The sequence below is a fragment of the Paroedura picta genome, chromosome 8 (genome assembly GCF_049243985.1).
Source record: "Paroedura picta isolate Pp20150507F chromosome 8, Ppicta_v3.0, whole genome shotgun sequence".
Lineage (NCBI taxonomy): Eukaryota > Metazoa > Chordata > Lepidosauria > Squamata > Gekkonidae > Paroedura > Paroedura picta.
In genome coordinates, this window is record NC_135376.1 from 68792816 (window position 1) to 68814186 (window position 21371).

The 21371-nt window shown below is 40.6% G+C and overlaps 1 protein-coding gene across 1 annotated transcript in view; it reads right to left on the reverse strand.

The window, feature by feature from the left end:
• The window catches only part of DNTT (DNA nucleotidylexotransferase), a 106686-nt gene extending 88795 nt beyond the window's left edge, over nt 1-17891 (reverse strand). The window contains exons 1-4 of the mRNA XM_077350952.1: nt 17865-17891; nt 16961-17065; nt 16298-16417; nt 1374-1544 (exon numbers count right to left, since the gene is read on the reverse strand). Of these exons, the coding sequence (XP_077207067.1) occupies nt 1374-1544; nt 16298-16417; nt 16961-17065; nt 17865-17891 (423 nt within the window). The remainder of the gene's footprint in view (nt 1-1373; nt 1545-16297; nt 16418-16960; nt 17066-17864) is intronic.
• Between the last annotated feature and the right edge of the window lie 3480 nt (nt 17892-21371).

Here is a 21371-nt window from a genome sequence, read left to right on the forward strand (position 1 = left end):
GAAGTTTGATATTTTAATCTGGGATTTTGCTAGATCTGGATTTGTTTTTCTGTTTGCACTTTGTTTGGTTGCACTCATACTATATAAAGATATTATAATGCATAAATCAAATTATAAATGAAATAAGTAAATTTTATCATGGGTACCCCAGTACTGGGTGGTGGTGGAAACTGGTGTCAAACCACAGCTGAGTTATGGTGACTTCGTAAGGTTCTCAAGACAAGTGACATTCAGATGTGGTTTGCCATTGCCTGCCACTGCATCACAACCCTGGTATTCCTTGCAGGTCCCCCATCCAAATACTGACCCTGCTTAGTTCTTGACCTGACAAGACTAGGCTAACCCGGGCTATCCAGGTCAGGGCCCAGTACTGGTCATTTTATTATACATCCAGGAAGACATTTTTCTTTTGTGTATTATTCTGGCTCCATACAACAATACTCCATTCAACTAAAGTTTTTAAGGTATATGACTTTCTCTATCTTACTCCTGCTGCGAAGAAATGGTACAAGGGAGGAGAAAGACTATAGACAGTTGTTTTGGGCTTGGTGTCAGTCCAAAACAGGGGTAACAAAAAGTAAGGACATTCCAACTACCAGAAAAAGAAAGTTGGTATTCCATCCCCCCAATAGTCTAAGACTCAACCTTCTAACCTCATACAAGGGAGAGGGGGGGGAGTGTTAAATCCATGGGTTCAGAGACCAGGACACTGGGAGTTCATTTCAGCTCTTTAATGTGACCAAAGCTCTTAGGTGCAGAGGATCAAAACTGAACCAAGAAACCCACACAAACTCTGGATTTATATACATAGTGGAACAACAGGATCTTCCTCTCAGTACGCACTAGGGGTCAGTTTCACTTTCAATGGACTGGATCCTGCAGATGAATACAACAAACACTGGCCAACTGTGTACTCAGTATTATGATCCTGGGGGGGGGGGAGACCTCCAAACAAAGAACTTGAGAGACAGTCAACTCTTGGAACTTATATTTCTTTGCTTTCCCACAGAGAACCAGCCAGGTTGATTAGACCTTCCTTCTAGCAACTGCTGCTCCCAGTGACCTCCTCATCCACCCACTATCACACCTTTCCCTGCCATGTCTGTTTTCTTCTGAGGGGCAGAAGGCTGGACTAAAGAGTAATGCCTTCCAGTGTTGTGGTTAGCCATTCTCTTCCTGTCCCTTAGCCCCACTGTGGCTGGACATTCCAAGAAGGTGGGGTTCTCTCTCAAAGAACCTACCTTTGTTGTCGCTGATCAAGACCAAGCTGTTAGGCTCTTTCCTTACAAGTGTTTTGAGCCACTATTGTCTGGAGATGTGGAAAAGAGACCAGGTATTAGTATTGCAGGTTCAGAGGTGGCTGAGGTACTTACCTCAATGACTCCTTTGACTTGTTCTCCCATCCAGGGCAAGCCTTCAATGTCCTTTGCTTTCACTATAATAAATGGAAGGTATTTCAGCACAGATGCTGCTCTCCTAAATGCGAGGCAGGAACCTCTGTTTTCTCTGAACTCATAGTTTTCAGCCAGTATTTCGAAGGCATCCTTGATGGGATGGGAAGGAGAGGGAGAAATTTGTAAGGACTGATGCATTCCACAAGCCACCAAGAAAGTTTAAAACTTCTAAGCTGTTGTACAGATTTCCTCCTACCGCAGCAAATACAAAACAGCTAACCCATTGTGACATTTTGCTCACAGGTATACTTAATAAAGGACCTTTCAGTGAACCACCATATGGCCTCTGACCTTAAAAGAGAGAGATGAGCTGACATACAACCACCAATTTGGGCAAATCTCCTGAGCCTGAGAAGGTGAACTAGTTACTGCGGTTTTCAGAAATCTGTTCATATCTCCTACCAAGAATGTCACTGTTTTTCTGTGCTTCTTCAAAACAGTCAGACAGTCTGTGGCAGGACCATATTCTTAAATTGAAATTAGCCAGGCTGAGGGGGAGAAAATATTTGGAGGACATTGGAGTGAACGAGAAAGGAATCAAGCACATCTCTATTCTAGACACTGATCCTCCTCCACATTAAATACATTTGCTGCTTGAACATCTCAGTATGTCAGCCAAATTATTCAGATGTCATAGTATACCCCAGACCTTTTGAGGTTTGCATTCATAACATTTTTATACAACTACAAAATTCACAATACATTTCTTGGAGGGACGGAAAGAAAGAGGAGAATTACCAAAATCAGTAAATATATTTACATAATCCATATTCACCCACACTGCAACCCAACAGTCTCTCTTCCTGAGCTCATACTTGGTCCTATCCACCCTCAGGTCCATTGGCCATGGGGACTTCAATGTTAATGCCAAGCCTATCCTAGCAGGAGCAGTTCAAGGCTTCATGTCTACCATGACAACTATGGGCCTGTCCCAGAAGATTCTGGTATTTATGCATGCAGCAGATTTGGTTTTCTATGGGGATAAGTTACATGGTTTGGTAAAGGGGGGATTTTACACACTGACCTTGTCACAGACTAGCCATTATCAGTGAGACTTATACTCTTAGACACTCAGAAGAACCTTCATAAAGGTAGTGGGGAAATTAGGCTGAAGGTTCCTGATATCTCCTGGGGATTTTCTGCTCAGAAAATTTTCTGCTTTTGGAGCCAATTCTGATTGATCTATGAAACATGGAGATGATCCAGGCTGTGAACACAATTGCCTCTGAGTACACAATTGCCTCTGTGATGGCACCTCACCTTTGACATGGCCTCCCCTGTGAGATTCTCCCGGTTCCTACTTTACTTTCTTTTAGATTCCATACATCTTTTTGACCAGACTTTTAAACAAGGCTTTTAATCTTATTTTTGTTGGGGGTAGGGTTGTCTTATCATCTTTTTAATAGTCTGCTTCTATTTTATAGTTTGTTCTTATGCTGCTTTAATCCAATGGCTGATCTTTTAATGACTTGCCTTTAATATTAAGGTGATTTTAATTGCAAGCTGCCTCAAGCAGGACTCTGAAAAGGCAGCATAGAAATATTCTAAATAAATAAATGTTCTCATCAGGTTTTCTCTAATAATAAACTGGCAGGCCTAAGGGTCTTTCTGATGTCTCTCTACAACTGATGCAGGGCAATTCAAAATAGAGATTTATACAGGGGAAATGAAACAGCTATGGTCCTTAGTGGACAATATAATGTCTGGTCACTCACAGACTCTTACAGTGCAACCTTGTTCAGAGTTACTGAAGTCTAAGCACACCAATTTACATGGGCTTAGATTGAACTATGTACTATTAGAATTGTTCTGCTGGTACATTTGACATTAGGAGTATGTTGCTTTTTTGGAAAATACAGTTGCAATTGCAATTAACCTTCAATTAACCCTCAATTAACTTTCAGACCTTCAGGTCCCTGAAATACAATGGAGGTTCACAAGTGTCAAATGCTTTCTTGCTCAAGTTGACTGGAGTGAGACAACACCTTATGTTGTCCACTAAGCAAAATGGCTGTATACATCACCAGTGTGAGGGCCATTTCGCACGGGGATCTTTGTTGCAAATTGGTCACTGAATGAAAAATCGCCATTTAAAATAGTGGAATTCGTCGTTTTGCATACCTGGCTTTGTAGTGGAATCAGTTGCGTTTTTTAGCGTTTCCCACAGGCTTCCGGTCTCGGCAGAAATCGCTAGAAAGGAAGCGCTATTGCCAAGCTCGTCCCGCCCCTGGCCGTCAAGCAGCCAATGGGCAGCCGTTAGCATGCTCCCAAACAGCCCCTTTCCCTTTAAGAAAGGTTTTTTTAAAAAAAAAAACACACCCATTGTAACGAATCTGAGTAGATTCGTTGCAATGGAGAGACCCATCCAGCTGCCTGGGGTGTTTGAGCTGTCGTTTGATTGTTTGATCGTTAACACGCTGGCTCCGTTTGATTGTTTGATCGTTAACACGCTGGCTCCGAGTGAAAAAAAAAAAATCCCCCCCCTCTCACGGCCCGATTTTCGGCTGAATGGAATGTGTGAAACTGAAGGTCACTTAGTGACTGAAGGGGAGGGACTGAAGCCGGGGAAGCCTCTGTTTGAGCTGTCATTTGATCATGGCCATGCTGCCTCCGAGTGGAAAAAAAAAATCCCCCCTCCCCCCCCCCCACGGGCGCGATTTTCAGCCGAAACAGTGTGAAAAATAAAGGGAAAATACATCAGCAAACGGGCTTCTGCGGGCTTCTTGTGCTTAGTGACTAAACTGCTCTGAGGAGGGACTGCAGCCTGGGAAGCCTCACTGGCTAAACGGAGGCTCGCCGGTGCGTTGATCTCCACTCGCTCGGGGAAAAAAAAATGGCGATCGCTTCGCCGGAAGTTTGGAGGACAGGCTCAGGAGGAGGGACTTTGAAGAACCCACAACAATGGTAACGCACAGGTCTTTATCGCTATTGTTGCAGATTGGTTGCAGGAGTGTATCGCTATCCGGAGGGTGAATCCACTTTTCTGGATTCCCCTGAAAGCGCCACAACGAAGCGCTTTTGGCGGGTCGGTTTCAGGATTGTTGCAGATTGTCTACGACGTCGTGGGTTATGGCAAATTAGTAGCGTTTCCAATTAGCAACCATTGTGCTATTTTGAAGCCGTGCAAAATGGCCCTCAGTCTTGATTCATTGTATACAAAGACCAAGATAGTGTTTACCAAAAAGACACTATCATCTTGTATCCAATGGGGGAGGGGGAATATCAAAATGTACATATGTCTTAGATGAGCATCTGGAAAACAGATATTGTGAGTGGTAAACATGTCATGTGCACATTTTAAACTTGGTATTCAAACCTTTATATGGCTTTTCCACATTCTCATTTACTCACTGTTAAGTTCCTCTTTCTTCATTGGGGATTCCTGCTCCAACATGTTTTTCTCCCTCTAATGGTCAATTTGATATCAAACGATTTATTTCAACTTAAAATCTGCAGGCAGATAGCTTAGAAATAAAGCTGTTTGATGTTGAATTGACCACTTGAGGCAGCAAAATGGGTGTGAGATGAAAGAAAAAACCCAGAGAAAGAGGAATTAAGTAAAATGAGAATGCAGTTTATCTTGGCCTGATCTAGTTCCTCATGTTTCTAACATTCTGTTCCCTAATTTGCTAATTATGCTTTGAATTTTAACATGTTCCTTCTGCAAGTTGCAATGTCGGGACTAGATAGAAATTACAGAATACCTTGAAAATAAAATATTTTAGGACTTGCTTATGTCTTTTTCATATACTTAGAAATGATCTGTTCTCCCTTGCTCATTCAACACCTGTTTCTCCTATCATATACAAATGTGGCAGATGTTTCGCCTGCGGACTACATTATGTTTGGGGATGCCTCATTTACCTCCCTCTTTTCTTTGTGCTTTCAGTTAACCTTTGTGCTTTCCGTTGGCTTTATGATATTAAGACCCAAATATCTGGGCTTGAAACAGAACTATGTGTATATGCATGTGCACTAATCTTCCTTCGTTGGGTCTCCTTCAGAAATATACCCACACAATGCCTTTTGGAGAAATGCGATTCACATCTTACCCCCTCAACAAAACTGAATGCCACTTAGTGAAAGGACCACAATATCAGAAGTTTTTACAAGAAAAGTAAAATGTTTGCCTTAAAGAATAATGGCAACCTTTCTAACTGAGGAAAAGACAGACTAATCACTTAATCATGTGAGGTTGCCCAGCCTATCAAGATAAATGATATTAAACATAATGCTGTTGCTATTTTGGGTTGGAGATGTATTTTCTGCTAGTGGGTGGACAGATCTTGGGGGGAAATGTGTTATTGCCTTAAGAAAACTAGAATGCCATGTCTAGTCAAATATTGTTGACAGTCAACGGAACAATGACAGTAAAGCTTTTTTGAATGGTGTTTTTATTGCTCAATATTTTCTCTGTCTACCCAGAGCTCATTAAGATATTTTAAATAAACAATTAGACTAACACTAGATGTGTATCCTTCACTAAACAAAACATTGACCACAAATGCTGAAATAGATTATAGAGTTGCATTTTCTTTTCATACAGCAAATCAGCTTGTTTGGATAGACTCAAGTTTAAAAGACAATTTCTACTTCACTGCTCTCCTTTCTGTTTACTGTGCTATAATATGAATTGGCCATTACAGAAAGAGGAATATATATCATAAATGGCACAGACATACCAAATATTTAATAGTGTATGTATGGCTTACATCTTAGTACAATGCCTCTTTTTTGTAGGGCACAGAAAAAATGTACTATCCTTTGCGCCATAGTAAACTTTCAAGTTTCCTGGGTTTGTTTTGTTTGTTTTTTAAGGATAAACATCTTAAGGCATTAAAGCTATTAAATTAATTCAGCCAACATTTCCATGTACAGCACATCTGTAAATAGAGGCACACCATTTTAAATTACATTCACTTATAAGATTTTAACATTACCTTCTAAACCATGATATTCATTGTTGGCCTGATTTTGAGTTAGAAGAAGAAGAAGAGTTGGTTCTTATATGCCACTTTTCCCTACCCGAAGGAGGCTCAAAGCAGCTTACAGTCGCCTTCCCATTCCTCTCCCCACAACAGACACCCTGTGGGGTGGGTGAGGCTGAGAGCGCGCTGATATCACTGCCCGGTCAGAACAGTTTTATCAGTGCTGTGGTGAGCCCAAGGTCACCCAGCTGGCTGCATGTGGGGAAGCGCAGAATTGAATCTGGCATGCCAGATTAGAAGTCTGCACTCCTAACCACTACACTCCTAACCACTACACCAAACTGGCTCTTAAACAGTATAGGGGTGGGAGTGGGGGGGTTAATGCTACTTCCATTAATGAGCCATCTTTGAAGTTCCTTGAAGGGTTGTTTTTTCCCCCACCCTTTTTTGGCATGCAATGTTCCTCAGAGATTTTTTAAACATTCTAAGTTGAGCACTATAGCACTAAACCAGTGGTTCCCAAACTATTTTGGGCTGTTGCCCTCTTGGCTTCTGGGCCACATCCCTAATGTCTCCCCCCCCACACACACACACATAGAGGAACACACACCTCTTTCCTACTACCAGTTCAAAACAGAATATATTGCCTACACTTACTTTTTAGTTTATTGTTTGTTTATTCATTCTTGGTTTAATAGACCACCCCATCCCCTCAAGCAACTGTTGTGCAACCATCATATTTTATTATGGAAAAAATATACAAGTTCCTCGCAAAAGTCATTTGTAAAAGCCACTTTGGGTCCTCGGGGGGGGGGGGAAAGCAAGCAAGCAATGGAAATCCCATGGTCAGGAGCAAGCAGCAGAAGGCTTTTCCAGCCTAAAAGCTGGAGACTTTTGGGGGAGGGTTGCTAACCTTGGGATAAGAAATTCCTGGGACAAAGCCTGAGAAGAACAGAGGCTGAGGAGGAGTTTGGAGTCCAGTAGGAATGTGATCCCATCCAGCACATCTTCTGAAGCAGCTGTTTTCTTCAAGAATCTAAGCAGGGTTGGCCCTGGTCAGCACTGGGATGGGAGACTACCAAGGGAGTCTAGGGTCACTATACCCTGAGGCAGGCAATGGCAAGATACCTTGGAACATTTCTTGTTGGGAAAATGCAGCAACAACAGGAAGAGTTGGACTGCAGCCCCCCCCCCTACTGCTCCAAAATGTCTCCTTGCCCCCTAGATCCTTCCACCACCCTCGGCTGGGACACACTTTGGGAACCCCTACACTAAAATAATATAGTACTTCAGTGCTATAGCAGCACCACTGAGATGCCTGACTCCACTGACACAATGCAGTAAAGGGGCAGAAAATGGAAGAAAGCAGTTTCTCTCAAAAGCAAGTGTGCTGTATGAGCAGGCAAATAAATGCCACTAGCAGCCTATTATTAAAACAAGTCTGTCTGAAATGACAGGGGGGAAATCCAGCCACTAAAACAGAATCCTAAAACAGGAGTTTGAAAATAGCCTTAGAGAGATGTATGTTTGCTTTGGCACACCTCTGACCGCCCTCTCATGCCATTCCTGGGGGTCCCCTGTTCTCCAGGAGCAGCATTGCAGGAGCACAGGGACTGCAGCAGAAAGAGTGAAGGAAGAAAATCATCGTCTATTGACAGAAACCCCTCTTCTCAGAGAGATCCAAGTTAGCTTCCATTTCTCATCACCACTGAAACCGTATACATTAATAATGCAATCCTATATCTATTGATTCCAATGAACTCAGAAGGGTATAACTCTGCTGAGGATAGCACCGTAAGCCTATGAGTAACTTCTAAACCAAATCTCTTGAAATAAACATGAGACAAACATAAATATACTTTTGGGCTTTGTCATTGACCTCTTGTGTAGGATACATTCCTAGTGGAAGGTGCCTCAAGCAATGAACCTTGCTTGCTCAGAACAAACCAACGCTAACTTATAGCTTAGGTTCATGGACAATAGATTTCTACTTCACTTTTTTGACTTACCGATTTTTTTTTAACCTAAAGACTTTCAGCAGAACAAAGTATACATTGTTTAGAGGATATATTCCCTTCAGTATATTTCAGACCATAAGAAGCCAGACTCTATTATGAAGCAAAGCAAGGGTGTTATGTCGTTGATTTAAATGACATTCAAATTTATTTGTTTACTAAACTCAGATGCAGCAGATTTGTTTTTTTTGTTTTCTGTGGTAAAGAACAAAATACACAATACATTGGGGTGAATCCTCCATCAGCCCTCCCCAGGTGCAGAACTCAACAGGTGTTCTTCCAGTATTTAAGCATTTACTTCCTTATTATCAGGAGTAATGATAAGAGGCCAGCACAATTCAGCTGAATGTGTAAATAATGAGACTTAGGATTATGGAACTATACATTCCTGACTTAACTACTTTCTCCACTCAGGATTAAATTGCATTTGTCCGTAAGAAAAATGTCCTTCTGAATTTTACTGCAGTTCAGTGTTAATATTCCTTGCTAACCAACCCTCTTGGGAGGAAGAAAGAATGACAGTGTTTATTTTACCACATAAAAATCACACTACAAGCTTGAACTGTGCCTTATGGAAGGAGATGGGAATGCAACAAGGCTTTGGTGCATGAAAGCAAGAAGAATCATTTGCTATTACTGGTCACTGACCATATTAATGTTTCATTACAGGAGCAAAGAAAGATATTAAACTATCTCTGGATAAAGACTGTCATATGATTTTACAGTCTTAGACATTTATTAATCCATAGTCATAGAGGGAGAAGCACAGACTGCTATTAAAATGTTTAAGATTAGTTAAAAGAAAGGTCCAAGGAGGAGTTGAGTGGGCTATTTAAGCAATGCATATTCAAAATAGAGCTGTGAGCAAAACCCACCCACCAACCCTTAATCAACCCAAAATGGAAAACCAAAACTAAGGAAAAATCAAACAAATAAATGTATCAGGCCCCACAGTATGGATCCAAAAGTCCATGCCACAGAGCTACATATATATATATATATATATATATATATATATATATATATATATATATATATATATATATATATATATATATATATATATATATATATATATATATATATATATATAATTTATATATTTTTTTCTACAACCCGTGGGAAATGCTAGGTTTGTAGATATTTTCCCCAAATGGCTCAAACAGCAATGTCTGCTGGGGGAGGGGAGGATTTGGATATCATTTTGAGGGGCTCCTGCACAGAGAAATATAAATAGAGGGAGAAAGCAGTAGTGTGGAAAGGAGATGAATGGAGGAGTATTGATGAGGGGAAGAAAAAAAGTTGATAGAGCAAGCAACCAAGTGAGTGAGAGTGGAGAAATAAAAACAGAATGAGGGAGAAAGAATGTGTGGGGCCATTAGTTGTTTAGCCAAGAGAACTGAAGAGGAAATGAAATGGAAAGAAAGCAGAATGGAAGGAGTTGAGACCTTTCTAGAGAGGTAATCATTGGTGATTTATGCACTTTCAACTCTCAACCACTGCCAGTCATCTGCAAAGCAGGGTCTTCCATCACCCAAGATTCCTGAGTAAACATAACAGTCATGGGATAAGAAATCAAGTTCTCTTATGGGTTAAAAATGGCTTAAATGACAGGAAGCAAAAAGTAGGAATAAATGGACAGTTCTCACAACAAAGAGAAGTAAGCATGAGGGTCCCACAAGGATCGGTACTGGGGCTTGTTAATTTATTCATAAATGATCTGGAACTAGGTCTTGGGTTGTTATTGAAATGCTATATCCCAAACTGAAGCTAAAACTCAACTTGAAGCAAAAGGCAAACTATCTCTAACTGAAATAATACACCAACTTGAAGAGGCATATAGGCATGATGGCAAGATGGCATGTTGTAGTAAAATAAAAGGGGGGAAAGGATAGCAATCAGTATATTTACCAGTTCTGGAGAGGGTAGAGGCACAGAGCAACATGACCAGTGCAGAGGGTGTTCTGAATTGGTCCTGAATCAGAAGTACACTTTGGCTTGACAAAGCCAATGTTTTTATATGTTTTTGGAGAGGGGATCATGCTGAGCTCATGATGGGGGCATGATAGGGGGAAAGTGAGCACATGATGGAATTTTCCATGGATAGGAAGTTGGGAAATGGCCTAGCCAGGTCCAGCGATGGGTGCTGATGAGCTCAAATAAAGGAAATCATCATGTCTCAATGGGTCTAGCTATAGAGGTGGGGGAAGCGATTTCCCCTGGCATAATGGCTTAGAGGGAGTTACAGGTGCAAGACTAAGGAGATTGCCTAGAAGCTTCTAGGCAAACATGGCTCTGCTGGCCACTCAGTCAGCAATACAAAGGGGGAGGAGTGTAAGGCAAGACATGGCTCAAGCTGCAGCTTTCATGCTGAACCTGTGGCTAAGAGCAAGCTGGGGAGAAGATGGAGTCTGGCCCTTCTGGGCCTTGGTAGACTTTAACAGTGTCTTGCTTTGGTATAAGACTAAACTACTGAGGAGTGCCACTGGTTGTTGGGGACAGTATGCCACTCTATAGAACAGGGTCCTGCCATAGATAACACAGAAGGTAGCCCCATGGTCATGGAATATATATACTGAGGAGGGAGTTTTGCCTTGTCCCTTCAGTGCTGTCTTTCTAGTAGGAAGACTGTTTTAGAGGGATTTTAGATTATAAATGTCCATCAGTTTATTTGGTTTGTAGGCTGTTCATTATAATTTCTTGAAGTGGAACTCATTGATTGATTTTATCTATTTTATAAATGTACTCCCACATATATCCTTTTGTATAATGAATGGCAGGATATGGTTCTTTTACATACAAAAACAAAATGTTAGAAGTGCTTTTTCAAGTAAAATTATGTTACACATGACCACCCTGGATTAATAGTAGTCCAGATACAGGGCTAACCCCAAAGTCATAATGCGTCTGTTCAGACATCACATGAAACTGAGGTTTAATTATCTTAACAATGGCTATCTTCTTAATTCAGTTCTACTCATTAACAGCAAACAGGGTTGCCAACCACCAGATGGTAGCTGATCCTGCGTTGACTAGATGGCTTGCATGGTCCCTTCCAATTCTATGATTCTATCTCCTGAGACTAAAACTGTTTTGGAAGGCAGACTCCATGGCATTAGACCAGATTGAAGCCCCTCCTCTCCCCTAACCTCCCCATTCTCAGGGAGATACACACCACTCCGTTGCCCATTCTGGATTGTCAGCCTTTGAAGAAAGTAGAGGAACCCTTGCAGAGATGGGATTCCATAAAAGCTACCTTCCAATGCTGCCATTTTCCTACAGGGTAAATTATCTCTAACTTGGAGAAGAGTTGAAATTCTGGGAGACTAAGTTTCAACACTACATGCCACCAGTGGTAGGGTATGGGAAACACATGGTTCCCAGATTTGTCTTGCTGCTCCCAGCTTCAAGGTAACCTCTAGCAGCAGAATGTAGAAGGTTGCTAATTGGGAAATCCCACCTGTTGGATATCAAGATGCTTGGATCAAGAGAGTTTTGTTTCCCTGCCCCTGCAGTGCCACTAGCCAATGATAAATTACTGTGAAGCATTGCCCTGTGTTACAATGCAGGCTAGGATAGCAGCCACTACCTGTAAGAAGGATTAGTCAAGATAAATCAGAGATAAGATAATGGCCATCTGTGAGCCAGACCCTGAATTGCTAACCACAATTAAAATAAGCCACAACCTTGTATTGTATCTGAAATAAACCAATATGGTATTGCCATAGCATGATATGGCACAGATTATATAAACTGATATCAAACAGTGTACAAATAAATCTGGAATCTATGCTATTGTAGACACAGGTCAAAACAATTACAGTATTTGCTGGCGTATAAGATTACTTCCCCCCCCCTGAAAAACATGCCTCCAAGTCGGGGGGGTCGTCCTATACGCCGGGTGCACTTCAGTTAGGATAGACATAGCTGCCCATAGTGGCCCATAGTACCGTAATGTAATGTAACAAACTCTATTTTGAGTGGAAATGTTAGGGGGTCGTTTTATACGCCCAGTCGTCTTATACGCCGGCAAATACGGTAAATCTTAAATTTTATGTATATATAGGCACATTATTGTTTTATGTATATATATACATTATTGCTATTAAATCCAAATATCAGCTTTAAAGCATATGTTAGTTACTATACTGAATGCAAAATAACACAAATTTTAATCACCTAAAAGTATTCAGCAACAACTAAGAGAGAAAGGCTATTTAAGCTTCATTATGCTCGAGAAACTGCCATGTTAACAAAACACCTGTTTTCTTGCTTCACTTGACAGCATGGAAAATGTCACATTTAATTGCCTTTATAAAACAGCTACTCTTTTAAGAGAGAAAACTGGGGGGAAAGTGAGGTTTCAGATTCCCACGGGTCACCTCTAAGTGAAAAATCCCTGTATTTATCAAAGAGTGCAAAGCCTAACGCAGACTGCAGCTCTAACATAAAAAGCTAAAAATAGTAACGCCAAGAAAAGCTATCACCAAGCTACAAAGAGAGAAGGGGAAAGGCAATATATTTACATCTTAAAATAAAGTGGTTATAACAAGATGCCTTCACCAACACATAATTCAAGATGGTTTGGACCTAATTTGCAAGCAACATGGCATTCAGCCAGAGACAATGTGTCATTTAATGGTTGGTTGCCCACAGCTTGTATGAGTAAATTATACTGATGCTTCATTTCTGATCCATATTTGTGCAAAAAAAAGTATCTTTTGGAACATTTTTTCCAAGCCTATGAATTACACCTTAGCACCAGCCTGAGTTATAGAAGTGGCAAGAAATATCTACATTTTAAAACCTTTTCTGAATAGCTTCATGGTTAGTATAACTCCTTGTTCTTCATATCAAGAGCAGGCCCTACTGCGCAATATATGGAAATTTTGAAATTAGGTAATGTTTGGAGAATTAGACAGCCAAAAGATCAAGATTTTACTTCTTTTCCAGACAGACATCAAACATATTCAAGAACTGATATGTGCTTGATATCAAAAAGTTTAACATTGAATTTAGACAAAGCAGAGAAGGAGAACGAACAGAGTAATAACATCACTAAAAAAAGGAGATTAAATTACATATGTAGAAAAAGAAATACACAAACAATGTTCTTTCAGGACTTTACAGAAAGGTTAGTTTTAGAAAGCTGAATAAGAGAAGATTTAAAAGATATTCTGAATTTTAGGTTTATAGCAGAACATAGAAAAAATTTTAATCAAATAATAACAATCCAAGAAATTTTTCAGGCAATAAAAAATACCAGAAAGGATGAAGCACCAGATCTGGATGGGCCAATAGTGATGCATTATAAACATTTCTAAGAAGTATTAGTGATTCCACTACAGAACTAATGAATGAGATAAAGAAGGAAAGATAATACCTCTGACCTGGCAAGTGCTATATATTAATGTTCATACCTAAAGAAAGCACTGGACGTTGTCACAATCATACAGACCAATGTCTTTATTAAATGTAGATTGTAAAAATATATTTATTTATTTATTTGTTTGATTTCTACACCACCCTCCCAGCAAGGCTGGCTCAAGGCAATAATGGTAGAAAGATTAAGAAAATATATACCAGACCTTTCCATACATACTAACAAAACAGGCTTTGTACCAAAGATATATATGTTATACAATAGTCAGTTCATAATAGATGCAATTGAACTTCTGAATAAGAAAAAAATAAGGCAGCATATCTATTTTTAGATTTATAAAAAGTGTTTGATAATATAACCTGGTCTTTTTTATTGAATGTACTCTATAATATTGGCTGTGGCTTGGAATTCTGGAACTGGATACAAGCCAAATAGATTGTTTATCATAATTGAAGCAAGGATCATTGTAAAGATGATGAGGAGGATGTTGGAAAGAACGTTGTTTTAATATACTGGATCATGGAAAGTAAACTGAATAATTATATAAATAATTTTGTACAATCCTTTCTGTACTCCTTATCTTTATTATATTATTTCTTTCTTCCCAGAGTGGGCAGTATACCCCCCACAGGGCAGTGATGAAGCAGTGAGGCATTTTGGGGCATTAGAGGACCAACAGTCTGACTCCCACTGCTGTGGTTGTATTTTCCTAGTGACAGATGTTATAAGGTGATTTGCCATTGCCTGCCTCTGAGTATAGTGACTCTGGACTTCCTTGGTGGTCCTCCATCCCAGTGCTGACCAGGGCCAACCCTGCTTGGATTCTGGAAGAAAATGACAGCTTCAGAAGGTAGGCTGAATGGAATCCAATACCTGCTGGGCTCCTCCCCCTCTTCAGCTTTTGGCCTTCAGACTCCACCCAAGATCTCCAGGAATTTTTAACTCTGGGTTTGCAACCCTCCCCATTTTGGAGGTTAGAAAAGCCTTCTGCTTCTTGCTTCTGATTTCCATCATTGCTTCTCTTTCTCTTGCTCTCTCTCCTCCACAATAAGGACCCAAAGTGACATTTTAAAATGACTTTTACAAGGAATTTGTATATTTTTCCATAATAAATATGACCATTGCACAACAACCAGGAAATTCATCAGGAACATGGGGTGATCATTGATGCATCCCTTGCAATGGAGGCTCTGGTCACAAAAGTAGCATGCCAGGCATTTTCCCATCTTCACCAGGCAAAGCTACTAGAATAGTATGACCCGATTTCAACATTGGTAAAGCGGGACACCATTGACCGGGGAGGAGGGGGGGTTCTTGATTAAAAATTTGGTCTACATGGAGCAAAAAGTTTCATAGAATGCATAGAGTGCAAAAATAGTATTGTAATATATATATTTTAATTTCAACATAAGTACAGTTTGCCAGGTGCCCCCAGATGTCCCTCCAAAAGTGGGACAATCTGGTCAACTTATACCAGCACCTTACCTGACCCCATAGGGACGTGGAGGCAATGGAAGGGCATAGGTCTGGCCCAGCCCAGTTTCTGCAGGCTCCCTTTGGAGAAGAACAAACTGGAAGACAGCCCAAGTATAGGTATGGTTCTGTTCACAAATCATCTGAAAATATTTCTGTGCTGTCACTTCCTGTGATGTAGGAGTGGCCTGCTGATGTCACATCTGGTGGGAGTGTCTGGGTATTGTCACATGTGACCTCTGGAGTTGTGGCAGGATAGTGTGGCCTACTGACATCACTTCCGGGATTTTTCAAAGCCTGAAGGCTGTTTCAGCAGTTTCTCAATGGTAAAAAGGTTGAGAAAAGCTGGCTTAACAGCTTGAGCACTGCGTTTAATACTCCACATTGTAACTTCCAAGGGAGGACTGGTAAGTAGTAGCACAAGAAAACATGTCTGAGTTTCTAGCAACCAGAAAAGTTGTGTGTCCAAACAACTCCAAATGGTGGATGTGGGGAAGAAACCGATTACATGCATTTCTACAGCAGCCTCACATTAGATCCCATTAGACCCTGCTTAAAAAGATGAAATTAGGTTTCTGGGGATTCTTTTGCTGCAGGGCTAGTGAGGGGGCAATTCAGGAATACACCTGAAGAAGCAAATTTTAGTGTGGAAAGAGATGCAAAAGTCAACCCTTTAAAAATGAAAATCCAAATGATATTGCTAGTATAGAAACAGTCCTGGTGTACTTTGTCATCAGCAAATAATGACTTTGTCATCAGCATACAACAGAACACTGATTTTTTGCTTCTAAGGCTGGGAGTTTACATGTTTAGGAACAGAGCTCAATAGGGCAAATTGTGTTAAGTAGAATTGTTCCAAGATCCTATGCACTGAACTCCATGGGACTTACTTTTGTGTAAACATGCATAGCATGTATTCTCCTCATCAGATGTCACCATATCCCAAAAACTTTCCAAACAATATTTAAAATCAATACTTTGTATCTAAAAGCACCTGCAGTTTATTACAATAATCCAAATTTGGAATAAAGTTACAGACATTACCGTGAATTTTTTGTTGTAATTATTTAAAGTTGTCCTCCTCTGACATGCATATTGAGAGACTGTGGCGAGAAATGAAGTGTCCAGTGGATGCACAGATGCAGAAGAATATTCTTCAGTCGCCTAGACAGAAGAGGAAAATTAGCAAATTGACATTGAAATCTGAGTTCGGACTTTATCCTTCTCAGGAATATATTCACCCTTCTTATTGTCATGCTAAAAACACCCAAAGGCCTGATCTAGCTACAAGTTGTCAGGATCCCAGACTCGTAAGCAAGAAATCCTCGTTAAAAGATAGATTCTTTATTCAAGCTGTATCACACTGAAACTCAGAGGCAGGTCTGGCTTTGCCAGGCCAAGCAGTAAATTATAAGACCCCATGACCCCACCCTCAATAGCAATTGGTAACAAAGTTATCCAGCTAAAACATAACATGAAACTACCAGGTACAGAGTCCGGGAAACCTGCCAACGAGGAATGTTGATAAAACTATCCACTGCATGACCTTGCAGCTGCAACAGCGCCTAACTTCTGGAACAGGGGTAGTCAAACTGCGGCCCTCCAGATGTCCATGGGCTACAATTCCCATGAGCCCCTGCCAGTTTGACTACCCCTGTTCTAGAAGCTAGCAAAAGCTGGGAAAGAGGTTATAGGGGAAATGGTTACATGTTTGCTAAGATGGGCAAACTGAACATCAATCATGGTAGAAGCTGCAGGATTCTGACACAAGTATTCCTGCCATTCTAGCGACAAGGAGAACGAGCTCTGGAACTGATAATATTGGAAAATAATATATTTATTTATTTTATTTATTTGTATTTTATTTATATCCATACACTCAATGGACTCCAAGCAAGCTATGGCAAATGAAAATTCACAAGCACATAAGGGTCTACTGACAGCAATATCTATTGATAGCTCAAATGTCTGGATAATCTAACACATTCATACCATCACAGATTGAACTTTCATATCACTTCACATCAGCTCCAAGCATAATGCTTTACAGGGAAGTTATTGAACATTTGGCTCACAGACATGGCTTTGAATCAGCGACTCTCAAAGGGCTGGCTCAAGTTTTGAGATATCTGTTGAAGCCTTGGTCAGGATTCCCTCTGTCTTCAGAAGCCAGGAGACTAGCTACCAAAGACAGGGGCTTGGGGGCTGTTGCATGCAGACTGAGACACATCCTCCCCAGACACCATTGTCAAGTGTCTACTTTATTGACATTTTGGTATCCATAACAGCTCTTTTTATTTACACTCCTCAGTAGCCTCTGACTCTTGGCTATTTGTGGGTTTCTGTTGGCAATAATTGGCAATCATTTTTTTCTTCTTGTTGTTTTCATTGTTTTCAAGCAGCAGAACAAGGTTTGAGTCCAGTGGCACCTTGAAGATCAACAAAATTTTATTCAAGGTGTAAGTTTTCATACGCACACAGAGTTGCCCCCAGACTCCCCAAGAGTTGAATGCAAACAAATGATTGCCTTACATATTTAGCTTGTTATTCTTGTAAGGCCCTTGACACTGTTAAACATCTTCATGGTGCTGTGTACTAATATATGGCTCACCTCTGCATCTATCTGCGGACTTGTCATTCGCATTTCATTGTGTCTGAGTAAAGTGCACATGCACATTAAAACTTACATCCAGGTGCCACTCGATTCAAACGTCATTCTACCCACCAAGGAGAGGCACACTTTACTTATTCACACATGGGTTTTGTGCCCCAGCCAGCTTACATCACCATTTTCACCACCTCCATTCAAGATCTGAGAGGTAGGTTATGCTGAAAGGATGTGATTGGACCAGGATCACCCAGTGAGCTTTCAGGGCAGAGTGGGGATTTGAACCTGGGTCTTCCAGATCATAGTCAGACACTCTAACCACTACACCAAGCTTGCTCTCATCTAATTGTGCATTTCTATGAGCAGGATCTGTGTTCCCAGCAGCTTTGAAGAGCACATATGAACTCATAGAACAAGTATTTCAAAAGAAAGTGAAAGGCTTCTGGGCAACACCCCAGTAGCAAACTGGCTCCAGCCCTAAGCAGTAGCACAGAAGGGCGATGCAAATTGGTTCACAACATGACCAGGGAGCCCAAGAGAAGGTAGGGCAGACTGGATAGTCCCGCTGCCTGTTCTGAATGGTGTCAAATATTTTGTTTTCACATGTCATTTTTAAATAAAAACTAGCATTTTAGTTAAGAAAATCAAATGGGTCTGATTCCAAAGTCCAGATTTTAAAATGATTTTAGAATCTACGAATGCTTATTGAATACCCTCTCTATCCTACAAGAGAACCAGATAGCCAGGAGAGCACAGGGCAGCCCTAAACAGAGTTGCATCATTCCAAGTCCATTGATTCAGTGGAGCTAAAAAACTGTAATTCTGCTTTTGATGGCTCTGCTAGTGACTTGTGGCAAAGGTATGGTCAACAAACCGAACAACAGATATAAATGTTTGTATGAGGGAATAGCTGTGTTTGGCTAAGAATTCACTGTCATGAACACAGAGAGCTCCTTCCTTTCTTAACAAATGTGATTCACAAACTCAAAGTATACAACCGCTTAGTTTGAAAGCATACTAACCATTGTTCCAGATGGATTAGTTCTGAATTGACAGATTTAAGGGGGAAGGGGGGGGAAACCAGGTACACAGTGGGAAGCTTTCTTTCCATGCTACTAACAGAGACATGACTGTAATATATGGGACAAAAGAGTTTTGCTACACTAGATAAGCTATTATGCTAATATTATTTCATGTAAAAGTTGCCATTATATATGATCCAGTGGAGACCGGAAATTCATTCACCTATTCAATGGACTTGTATTAGGATAATTTATAATGATGGTAGTCAGCACAGTTTTCTGGCAATTTTCGCTGTGTGTTTTGAAGGGAAAGAAATTGCTCCATGTGTGTCTGAGCATTGCCTGGTGACTAGCCCAAAGGGATTCAGTAGATTACAACAAAATTATTCAGACGATAATAATATAGTGTGTGCATTATAATTCAAAGGTGATCTTTAAGATGCAAACATCAAACTATGTTGCAGCCAACTTGCCTGCCAGAAAACACAGTTGCAGTAGAAAAGATTTGGAAGCAATCCTGATGGTTGGAAATTAACAGAATTCATCTCAGAGCTTTACAGAGTTGGGACTCCTGAGCACTGCAGTTGTAACAACGTAATCCAAGAGCAGGCTGAAGAAAGCACATATTCAAGTGTGATTTATTATTAACTATGGCTTCAGTTAGGACTGCCCCTTAATACAACATGATTAAGTATCAACATGGTCTGGGAAATAGTTTAATCACCTAAAACAAGCTCCCTCTATGGAAACGTTATACCTTTTGAGATGGCTATTTTACACAGAAACGGCCTTTGCAGAGCAGGACAAACCAAGGATTTTCTACATTAGTGGCTTCACAGTCCCTTTCACAAAGTGAAATTCCTCCCTGACCTGTTGATGATGATGATGATTATTGTTATTATTATTTTGATGTATAGCCTGCCACTCCCCTCAGGCTTGTGGCAGGTAACAACACATAAAACCCCATAAAACCCCTAATACATAAAAGCCTCCTACAAAACAGATACACCATCTAATGGTGGGCATTATCTAATGGTGATGAAGTTGTCTTAGTAGTTGATATACAATCAATTTTCTATTTTCATATAACCTCCAATGTCTGTAAAGCCTTCATCTCCACAATGCCCATATCCATAATGCCCATATCCATAAAGCCCAAATGAAATCAAAACCAATGGCATTTTACATTTATGTGTTCATGTCTGTATCTTCCCCACTTCATTTCATTTTCTTACGGCTTAAATAAATCTCATTCTGTTTATCACTTAGTGGGCTAGAAGAAGAAAAGGTGATCATAATACCTAGTCAATTTTTCTTTAAACTTGTTAGGGGAAACTAGAATTATTCAAATGGCCACCTCGCTGTAAAGCTGACACCTAGATGCTGTGTGTTCTACCCCCTTTCAAAACAATGAAGACTGCAAGAGGTACCAAGAAGTAACAGACACTTCCTCTAAATGTTTCTATTTTCTCACACCCAGTTTTCATTCACAGTTATCTTAAGATCCTAAAAGTTATAACTTGCCTACAAGCAGTAAATGACTAGGATTACCAACTCCAGGAGGGGTCTGGAGTTCTCACAGAATTACAACTGATTTTCAGATGATAGATCGGTTCCTGTGGAGAAAATAACCACCTTTGAGGATAGACTGCATGGTATCACATCCCTATTGAGCTCCCCTGCTTCTCAAACTCCAAGCACCACCCTCAAACTTCCAGTAACTTCCAAAGACAGAACTGCCAACCAAATTAAGGACACCTTATTCACTCACTCACTTCCTCCAATCCAACAATAAGCAGAAGCCATTGCTGCTCCAGACCATCCCCTTAGCTGCCTCTGTCTTACAAAGAACAGGGCTGAGTGAGTCCATCCATGTGCAAGAGACAGTAATATAGAGATTTCTTTTTCAGTGATCTCTACCTGAATGTTGAATACATACATATGAACGCGTGGATCTGTCTTATCCTGAATCAGACCACTGGCCCATCAAGGCTACTATTACTGTTTCTATTCAGATGTGTAGCAGCTGCCACTGCACCACAGCCCCTTACAGGTTCAAGTTGCACAGATCTTCTCTCCTTCTATGTCCCCTGTAGGGCGCTACATTCAGCAACTGCAAATCACCCAGCCCTAAAGAAGTCCAACTGGCCTCAAGCAGGTCCTTTTCAGCCCTGGCCCCTGCCTGGTGGAATGAGCACCACAAGAACATCAGGGCCCAGAACTAGCACAATTCCATAGGGCCCGCAAGATGGAGTTCTTCCACAAGACTTATAGTTGAGGCCAGTTTAGGCAAACGAGTATACTAACATCAAGGGCCTCCCCTGCTGCAATCCAGATGGCTCTTCCCACCTGCTACCTTATGAGAAGAACAGAATAGGGATGTCACCTATTGTTGGATGTTTTTTTAATTATTTCAGTCTCGATGTATGCTAAAAACTGCCTCAAGACAGCAAGTCCGATTGGGACAGTCTATACATTTTATAATTAA